Source organism: Nicotiana tabacum, chromosome 1, assembly GCF_000715075.1.
Source record: "Nicotiana tabacum cultivar K326 chromosome 1, ASM71507v2, whole genome shotgun sequence".
Lineage (NCBI taxonomy): Eukaryota > Viridiplantae > Streptophyta > Magnoliopsida > Solanales > Solanaceae > Nicotiana > Nicotiana tabacum.
In genome coordinates this window covers 214,409,973-214,420,790 of record NC_134080.1, presented here as the reverse complement: position 1 = coordinate 214,420,790, position 10,818 = coordinate 214,409,973, and the positions used below count along the sequence as shown (strand labels likewise).

The 10,818-nt window shown below is 35.6% G+C and overlaps 2 protein-coding genes across 2 annotated transcripts; both read left to right on the top strand.

Moving 5' to 3' along the window:
• Positions 1-2,132: 2,132 nt before the first annotated feature.
• On the top strand, positions 2,133-5,758 carry LOC107812804 (metal tolerance protein 9). Its single transcript, XM_016637975.2, has 6 exons — positions 2,133-2,446; positions 3,619-3,731; positions 3,814-4,059; positions 4,420-4,500; positions 4,921-5,151; positions 5,241-5,758. The coding sequence occupies exons 1-6, from the start codon at positions 2,212-2,214 to the stop codon at positions 5,583-5,585; spliced, it is 1,251 nt and encodes a 416-aa protein (XP_016493461.1). The 5' UTR covers positions 2,133-2,211; the 3' UTR covers positions 5,586-5,758.
• A 3,560-nt stretch (positions 5,759-9,318) lies between these two features.
• LOC107812803 (uncharacterized) lies at positions 9,319-10,589 on the top strand. Its single transcript, XM_016637974.2, has 2 exons — positions 9,319-9,762; positions 9,849-10,589. The coding sequence occupies exons 1-2, from the start codon at positions 9,449-9,451 to the stop codon at positions 10,324-10,326; spliced, it is 792 nt and encodes a 263-aa protein (XP_016493460.1). The 5' UTR covers positions 9,319-9,448; the 3' UTR covers positions 10,327-10,589.
• Positions 10,590-10,818: the final 229 nt, after the last annotated feature.

The window sequence follows — 10,818 nt, the reverse complement described above, 5'->3', positions numbered from 1 at the left end:
CCGAAATTTTTCCATATTCGGCTAGATCTAGATCTGGATAGATTTTGATCCTCTTTTTGTGCAGCAATCCCAAACAGTGACGCTACTCTATGAACTTGCTAGAATCGAATTTTAGATCTAGAAGAAACTAAAATTTTAACTAGAAAATCCCTACAGACGGTACCAAATTGTTTGACCAAAAGATATCGAAACCTTTTTGATTAAATCAATTAATGATTTTAAAACGATGACAAACGATACAATCTATTCAAACGTTGTTTGGCCCAAAGATATCGAAACTTTTTTTATTAAATCAAATAATGATGATGATGAGGGTAAATCCTAGTTAAGGATAATTAATTCTAGATCCGAAATGAATAATATGAATAGAAAAACATAGCTGAGTATAAGTCTGGCAGTGATTACGGCCAGATTTAATAGCATAAAGAGAGATTCATTAAGTAACATTAAATGACAATAAAATGTAAATAAAGGAAAAGAGTCACCCAATCTTGACTGAGGCGGATCCTCTTTCATTTGATAAAGATGAAAGATAGACAAATATTAGAACCTTAGGACCCTTTTTGGATCTCATCAAGGTCTGGGATCACAGATCCTCTAATCTCTTTAAAGAGGAGTGTTTACATGTTTTCTAGAGAGGGGAAGAGAGAGCCCCCCTTTTGGAAAGTCCTCCCCTCCTATTTATAAGGGGTATCCATAGAAAATCTTAAAAAAAAGTACAACTTAGAGAGAATATTTTTGAGAATTTAAAGCAAACTAGCTATTTCATCATTGTCCGATCTCGGTCTTATTGATGACTGTCTGACCTCCGCCTGTTTGATCTCGGCTTTATCGATGACTGTTCGACCTCGGCCTTATCAATGACTGTCCGACCTCGGTCTGTTTTCTCCGCATATCGAATTTCTTTGATTTGATTTTGACTCATACAAACGTATAATACAGTACAATACAACATGATACATTATAAAACGAGATATAATAATCCAAACAAGTGGTAAAAGTAATCAAAGGCCAAAAACTACTGCACGAGTACGTAATCCCTTGCGTCCGTGCGGCCACGGGGAGTTTGTTTGGTTGCGGTCTTTGCCTCTTGGTTCATGCGGCTCTTGGCTATTGGCTTGGCTGTTTTAACCTTTTTTAAAATCGGACGTGGATATAGTTGGACTTGTCTTGTCGTGGTGCAATTCTCATACTCTTCCCCACAATCCCACTTCCCATATTTGATATTCCATTGTACCAAAAGTATCAAAGAAAGAATTTTTATATTTATTTAAAGTGTGAATTTATATTCAAATTATATGTTGATAATGTCCTTGGAAAAATGCACTATGGTATGTACATATATATTATTTTGTTTTATATTTTATACGATAGTATTTGACTATGCATTTAACAAGAACGAAAAGACAATAAGACATACTAAAAGCAGGGGCGTATCTAGCCGTATATCATATTCATCCGAATCCGATACTTTTAATGCGGAGCATAATTTATACGTAAAAATTCATTAATATTACAACAAATAGTAATTATGAACTCATAACTTTCAAAATATAATGAGGTCAATACTAAAAATCTTAGATATTGAACACATAGTGTTTAAATCCTAGATTTGTCTCTAACTAAAAGCACCTTTAAAATTTATGATATTGAAATGCCATTGACATTCTTATAGGGCAACTTGGTGCACTAAGCTCTCGCTATGCACGAGGTTCGAGAAAATATCGTATCACAAGGGTCTTATATGCAGTCTTACCTTGTATTTCTTCAAGAGATTGTTTTCACGGCTCGAATACATGACCTCCTAATCACATGATAATAACTTTATTAGTTACGCCGAGACTTCCCGCTATTGACATTCTTCTCCTTATTATTATTATTATAAGAATTTGTCATTAAGAATAAAATAAGAAAGTTTAAATGTAAAGTTTTCCAATATATGTGTGTGTCACTTTTCTTTCTATTGCTTTGATAATCTGAAAAATAGCTGAAAATCAGTGGATAATGAATCCTCATCTACACTTTCTTCACTTAAATTTCTACCTTTTTTAAAGAAAAAAAACATAAAGTAAATTGAAACACGAATAGAGTAGTATAAAAAGATTGTGCCAAACAATATTTCCACCATTATTTTTTCCTATATAAACATTAATCATACGACTATAACCAGAGGAATTAATTGTTCAAATATTAGAAACTACTCCTCTAAACATGGAGATGAGTCGGAGTGACGTTAGTGGTGGCGGCGGCAGCGGCGGCGCTTTGGACGACAGTTTTAGCAGTTTTAGGACGGAACTACTGTCTCCGGCTGCTCAGGCGGTGGTGGATCAGTCGTCTTCTTCGGCGTCATGGAGACTTAACATTAGCGAATTCCGTCTTCCCGAACGAAGCCGCTCCTCCTCCGATCATCACACCTTTAGTGTCCGTCGCCTACTTCCCACTCCCAGTATGTATGTGTATATATATATATATTATATTCCTCTCTTCACTTGTCTTTACAATGTATTAAACCTTTCTACTCTTTGAACTTCTTCGGCTTTGTTAATTAGTGTTGAGAGTTTTGAAAGGTAGCCTGACGTAACTGGTAAAGTTGTCGCCATGTGACCTCCTGGTCACAGGTTAGAAATAGTCTCTTGCGTAAATGCAGGGTATGACTGCGTACAATATTTATATGAAATAAATATGAAGTACAAGAACCCAGACTCTCTCAAAACACCACGCATAGCTGGAACTTAGTGCACTAGCCACGCTTTTTAATGTTAAGAGTTTTCTACTCAGAATAGTACCAAAATTAGACTAGAAGATTCATAGTTCTAATATTGGCAAACCAAAATTTACGACTTATATATATTTACATAAATGGGCGATGAATCTTTATTCTTATCATGCCATAGTCCATGGAACATACTAAGCCTTTAATTTCTACTCCCTCCGTTTCAATTCATGTGAACTCATTTGATCGGGCACGGAATTTAAGAAAAGAGAGAAAACTTTTGAACTTCTGGTGTAAATGAGGCACATATATTTTATGTGGCTATAAATTATTGCATAAAGATAAATTGTTTCCAAATAGGGAAATGACTCATTCTTTTTGGTATGTACTAAAAAGGAAATAGGGAAACGGAGGGAGTATTTGCTATTGCTGGGAAATGAATCAGATGGCCAATTTTCTTATGTATATATACATATTCTCACTGGCATGGGATCAAATCGGCGACAGAACTCCAAGTTAGAGGACTCTTTTTCATGAAGTCATTACTTAATTTAAGTTCAAGTAACAGCAGTGGAAGTTCAACTAAGAGTTGATAAACATGATCAGTGAAACTCACAATTGTTCGTCCAAATTTCGGATATTCACTTGGAAGGTGTAGATGTTAGTATATGCTTATGCTATATTGGCCAGCAGTACTCGTAGCAGTATCTATGAGTACTAAAATGCTTATGCTATATTACTGTATTTGTAATGTTAATGAGATATGATTACTCATATATATGACAACTACAGGGGGAGATTCAGATAACCAAGTTCATTTCAGTCTGTAATTCAGTCTCAGTTTTGAGTTTTGCTTTTCTCTTGGGTGAGTTTACCTGATGAAATTATTTTAAATTCATCCGTAGGAAAACAAGGTAAAATTGCTGAATACTACAAAAAACAAGAAAGGCTGCTTGAAGGGTTCAATGAGATGGACACCATTAATGAATCTGGCTGTTTACCTGGAAGTCTAACTGAGGTTGGTTTCTGAAATCTGGATACTATTTGCAATTGACGAATAAGTATGTGAATTTTTGTATCGACCGACCATGTTTTTTCAGGATGAAATGAAGCAGCTAGCAAGGAGTGAAAGGATGGCTATTCATTTATCAAACATGGCTAATGTGGTTCTTTTCATTGCAAAAATCTACGCTTCTATTGAGAGCAGATCTTTGGCTGTAATCGCGTCAACGTTGGACTCCCTCTTAGACCTCTTATCAGGGTTTATACTGTGGTTCACTTCTCATGCCATGAAAAATCCAAACCAGTATCACTATCCTATTGGAAAAAAGAGGATGCAGCCAGTGGTGAGTCTTCAAATATATGTAACATCCTGAAATTATTATCTCTGGCTTTTGTTCTGTCTTCGTTTATTTGCAAAAATGACCTTAATGTTCAATACATAGATCACATTTTACATTTGACCTTCACATTTTTTCCTTTGCTGTTGCTGATACATTGTCTCTTTCCTTCTTGTGCCGAGGGTCTACCGAAAACAGCCTCTCTACTCCTCCGGAGTAGGGGTAAGGTCTGCGTACACACTACCCTCCCCAGACTCAACTTGTGGGATCTCATTGGGTTGTTGTTGTCTGTAGAACTGTTTTATAGATCACATTTTACCTTGTTTCCGTTGAACCGTTTTTACTCATTAGTTGCATTTTCTTCAGGGTATTATTGTTTTTGCATCTGTGATGGCGACACTAGGATTACAAATGTTGTTCGAGTCTGCTAAGGAACTCATAACTAAGGTATGTGAATTGGTTCACCTCAACTATCCTGAGAATTTTCAGAGCAGCAGGTTCTTATGGCTGTATTAGTAGAGTTTTGAGTTTCTATAATCTTTAACATCAAGATGAAAAACCATGCAATTTATAGGAAACAAGAAGACGAAAAAGGGGTTGAGTTACTACTGAAATGAAGTTGCAGTCAAAACAGTTAAGCCAAAGATGTTTACATAAGATAAATTAGGCTACTGTATACTACTAATAAAAGTGACTGGTTTTGATATTTCTATTGATGTTGCATAGCTTAATAAAGATTATCTCGCATAGTGCTACTTCTATTGTAGGATATAGACTTGTAAGTTATTGCATTTTCACTAACAATTGCATTACGCTTGACATCTTAACCTATGTTTGTTGTTTCGATGGTTCTATGCTTACGATCAGTCTCGCCCTGAGATGGATCATGAGAAGGAAAAATGGACAATTGGGATTATGGTCTCTGTCACTATGGTCAAGTTTCTGCTTATGATCTACTGTCGAAGGTTCAAAAACGAAATCGTAAGAGCCTATGCTCAAGATCATTTCTTTGATGTCATCACTAACTCAGTTGGATTAGTGACGGCTGTCTTAGCAGTACGATTCTACTGGTGGATTGATCCTACAGGAGCTATAATTGTGAGTTCACAATCACAACTCAAAAACTTAGTCAATTAGCAATCACACTTCTGGTAATGTCAATAGTCTAATATATTTTGCATATCCAGATAGCTGTGTACACAATTAGCACGTGGGCGAAGACAGTGGCTGAAAATGTCTGGTCGCTCATTGGAAGAACAGCTCCACCAGATTTTCTTACGAAATTAACCTATCTTATATGGAATCATCACGAAGAGATCAAGCACATTGATACTGTTAGAGCATATACTTTTGGTGCGCATTACTTTGTGGAGGTTGATATAGTGTTGCCAGAGGACATGCTGTTGAATCAGGCACATAATATTGGTGAGACACTGCAAGAAAAATTGGAGCAACTCCCTGAAGTTGAGCGAGCTTTTGTTCATATAGACTTTGAGTTCACTCACAGGCCAGAACACAAAACCATGGTATAATGACATAGTGGTTGCAACAAGTACGCACATAGGCGGATCCAAGCTTTAAACTCTATACGTACAACCTTTAAGATTTTTAGCGTTGAACTGATCATATTTTTAAAGTTATGGCTTCATATCTACTACTATTTGTTGCAATTTTAATAAATTTTTTTACATAAATTTGTATTCTACATCGAAAGTACTGGGTTCAGATAAACTTGGTGACCAAAGGGCTGGATCCGCCCCTGACTACACATTATTTACAGTATTTCATTTTGTTACTCAAAATAATTTTCATGTTGCCTTCTTAGAGTTGAATCTGTGAAGTAGTCGCATCTCGTGAATTTAAGGCTTGTGAGATGGGACATTAGCATCTCAAATCTGTTGGAGCCGCATTGGCAATTGGTTGTGTTGGATGACGAGTGCTTAACTAACATGTAAAAATGGAGTATTATCACTTCTAGCCAGCGCCAAAAACTATTTACAGTAGCCGAAAAAGTGTATAAAATTTGTATAATTTTTATATATAACATACATAATATTTATATATATACAAAAAATATACAAATTATATATATATTTTTGGCTATTATTTTTACAGCGGTTATATAGTGTTATTTTTCCACGTAAAATTACCCTTGTACAAGTCTAATTATAGTATAGAAAAATTATCGTCCCCAAGGATTGATTTCTCCAATGAACAAGTTAGTTTTGCTTGATTACCATTTGAAAAATCATAGAAGGTGTGAGAGTTGATTTAAATACACAATGAAATTTAATTAAACTTAGGTAAGTGTCAAGGGAAGGAAGGTATAGTATACACTAAATTGGAGTTGATTCAAGTATAACAAGGTTGGGAATCTTGATTTCACCAATTAGGACGTTCACATGCTCCTGCTCAAAGCTCACATGCCATATTTTTATCTTTAATTGAGCATAGAAGCATTGCTCTACATCTTATTCACAATTGTTTCAATTTTGTTATTTTGTAATTTTTTTCTTATTTTATTTTAAAAGTGATTCTAACTTTTTTCTTATCTCATTGCTTATGAGCTCCACTCTCAATTTTGAATATATTTTTTGCTTTTTGCTCCTCGGAGATCTTTCTTCGAGCACATTTTGGAAAGTACATCAAAAAATGTATTTTGTATATGCACATCGTGCTACTTTTTTTTTTTTTTTTTTAGCCTTTTTCCGAGCTGTCAATTCTTCTTGCATGATGATACTTAGGGCCGTCAGAAATGCCCACCCAATCCGCCCAAGATTGGACTGACTATTGACCTACTTATTTATTGAAGGAATTTTTACCTCCTATAGCAAAGATTGATACCTTATTTATTTTAAATAAATATCCTTTTAAAAAATTATATTCTATAGCTACCTTTTAATTTTTATAGCCAAATATCTATTTATGGTCACCTCCTACCCTTAAGCCATAAAATACGCTTGTATTATTTTTCTCTCTCATTCTTTCAGATTTTTCTCCACGCTCTCTCTCTCAACTCCGGTCTTTCTCTGTGAAATTTCTCTTGTTTTAACGAATCAGATCTCATGGCCTACTTCGGATACCAGCTTCAGATCTCATGCTCGGCGTTGATAAATTAGTCTCACCGTCGGATTTATGGTCTAGTTCTCATGTTAATTGGAAGATTCTAGCAGCACAGGCTGTCGGCATCCGGATTCTCCAACCACAACCTTCAACTTTCGTGTGCCGGTCTTTTGAGGATCTTGTGTGAATCAAATTAGAGACGCTTATATCACATGGAGGGCATAGACTATTTTACTCAAAGATTTTTCAAGTTCCAAGAATTTTCTGGCATAACTTTCGTGTGCCCATCCTTCAAATCGTTTTTCTCCGGCTCTTCCTTTAACAAAGACACAATTTCTATTGATGGCGGCCATGGCTTCTTGTTGCTGTTAGAAGGGAAACGAGCCATGGCTTCCTGTTGTTGTTGTTGTTGTTGTTGCTGCTTCTGACGTTATTGTTGCATCTGCTGCACTAGGAGTAGTTGGAAATTAGGGTTTGTTCTTGAACAAAGACGACGGATTTTGGGGCCGAGCAACTTGATTTTCTGTTAATATATTTTAATGTATTTTAAATGTATCACATTGTATTTTCATGTATTTCATTGTATTCGTTGTCTTTTTTTCATTGTAATTCAATGTATCTCGTTGTATTCCATGTATTTCATTGTATTCACTGGTTTTTTTCTCTCATTGTATTTCAATGTATCCCGCTATATTTTATGTATTTCATTGTATTCACTGTCTCGTTATATGCCATGAATGTATTCATATGTTTTTTTAATTAATATAATTTATGTATTCAGATGTATTATATAACTTTTTTGAAGATTGCTATGTTTTTTGGGTATTTTCGGTTGAGAATCTTATTTATAACTGAAAATACAAAATTTGTGTGTTATAATTGAGTTTGTTGAGTTATATTAGGTGTCTATTATGTTAATTGATTCACTTTCCATTTTAGAAACAATGTAATCTCTTATTTCACGCCGTGAATACAGTCAAATACAATAATCTGTCCAGTTGTAATCCCATGTTTCACTCCATGAATACAGTCGAATACACTCGAATACAACAACTGATTAGCTGGACTTCTCTAATTCACGCCTATTTTTGCTATTGTATTCATGAATACAATAGCTTAAATACATCAAATACATCTTATAACCACAAAAAAAGTATCTATAATCCGTAATATAGCAAATGGTATCTATAGATGGCTAATTACTACTAAAAGATAGTGCTTTATGAAAATTTCTCTTTATTGAACTCAACCAATTTTAACCTAATCCATTTTAATGAGACTTATTTTTAGCTCAAATTGATCCATGAACAACTTTGCCAAAATACAGTCAAACTTCTGTATAATAGCCCCGTTTGTTTCGAATATTTTTGGATGTTATAGTGAAATATTGTTATAGAGAACATATATTATAACATAACATGAAAATTGGTTACGAAAAAGCTTGGCTTTTATAGTAAAATATTGTTATATAGGGATGTTGTTATAGAGAGGTCTGACTGTATAACAACAACAACAACGAACCAGTAAAATTCTATAAGTGAGGTTTGGGAAGGGTAGTGCATAGAAGAATTAACCCAAATAACTGTTCATCCAACCAGTTAAACTAAAAATAGCCGGTTGAGGTACAATATATGCATAATTAATGTATTATATATGTATAATCTATGTATATGGTTAGAAAAAGTAAACAATAAATATCGTCGGCTATTTAAAATCCCTAGTGCATAGGGTTGAGCTATGACACAAATTTTAGCCCATCTTGATCTAGTCCATTTCAACCCAAGTAATTTTTGGGCGAGTTAAAGATTCACTCATTTATTGACTCAGCCCATTTTGACCCGTCTAAAAATATCCACCCTCATTTGACACCCCTAGTGATCCCTAATTTCACGTTTCCTTTTTCGAGAGGATATTCTTCATACCTTCAAATAAAATTCCCCAACAACAAAATTCACAAATAATATGGAGCAAGGAATTTGCATTTGTATTTATTATACTAGAATTGAAGCTTATGCATATTCTTTCTCTGAGAATTTTGGAGTATTTTCTGATATTTTTGTATCTTTTGTTTGGTTTTTTAAAGACGGCTAAGGTCCAATCCAAGGGGAGACTATTATTTAGGGAAGGGAAGTCAAAAACTGACTTTCCAAAACGACGTCGTATTTATATACATGGCCTCAGTTTAGTTTCAAAAAGGAGAAAAAGAAGAAACGGCATCTCCATTCAAACATCCATTCAACACTTGGCTCCCTCTCAGACACACACACACACACAGAGACCCCTATCCCCGCCATTGAAGCTGAAACTCATAGCCATTTTATTATTTGCAAAAATGGCCTATACTTTGCCAAATCTGTCTACCAATCTGCTCCATTCCAAAGACAAACTCCCCGTAGTCCACCACCACCACCACCACCTATCTCCGCTCTCCTCGGCCTCTTCCTCCGACCTCCTCCTCGACATTCCACTCCTTTCTGCGTCTGCTAGGGTTGTCCAGGTCAATAGAGCTCCTCCTTCCTTGCAAAAGGAACGTAATAATGACCATAACAACGACGATTTCTACGTTAATTTGGGTTTAGCTGTTCGCACTCTCCGCGAAGATCTCCCTTTAATCTTCACCAAAGACCTCAATTACGATATATACAGGTATCTACTTTAACTCATTTTGTATTGATTAAAAGAAAAAGGTGCTAGATTATAAATTTATGAGATGAATTTGCTCGTGTTGATAGGGATGATATCACATTTGTAGATCCATTGAACACGTTTAACGGTATTGAGAGGTACAGATTGATCTTCTGGGCATTGAGATTTCATGGTAGAATTCTATTCAGAGAGATATCTCTACAAGTTATGAGGATTTGGCAACCCTCAGAGAATGTGATATTGATTCGATGGAACTTGACGGGTATACCTCGTGTCCCCTGGGAAGCCAAAGGCCAATTCCAGGGCACTTCTACCTATAAATTGGATCGAACTGGCAAAATTTATGAACACAAAGTAGATAACTTGGCTTTCAATTTCCCTCAGCCGCTCAGGCCAGTATCGCCTTCTGTTCTGGATTTGGTTACTGCTACTCCTAACCCTACATTCTCGTTGGACTCGAATTCCCCTTCCTCATCATGGCTGCTCTTTTATCGCTCTGTCAAGGAGACGTTGGATCGTCAAAGTCCTTTGATTGCTCAAGATTGCTTGCTTACTTGTCCCTAGATACAACAACAAACCCAGTGGTTTCCCACAAGTGGGGTCTGGGGAGGTTAAGATGTACTCAACAGCCTTACCTTGTCCCTAGATGATTGGGGAGAGAATATTGCTCAAGCTGTATATGCTCGAGTATCGTGTATACATAATATATATGTAGCCTACTACTACACAGGGTTACCGAATACTAGCTTAGAGAATTACACTTGTGCATCACTTCAAATTCATCTGATGATTGATTTTAGTAAATTTGTTGATATATATACTACTCCTAATAGTTATTTTCATTGTTGTTTCACATCTTGATATCGCTTTAAATTATTCTCTTTGAATCAGACAGAGCAATTGCGATGCAACAGTCTACAGCTTGCCGTGAGATATTACTGTAAGAATACCACAAAAGTATAAGATACGAAGCTGCAACAGCGACCAGAAGTAGTGTCTTGGACATTATGTCGGTTTCAATGGCCAATTTCATTTTTGAGAATGTACAGAAATACA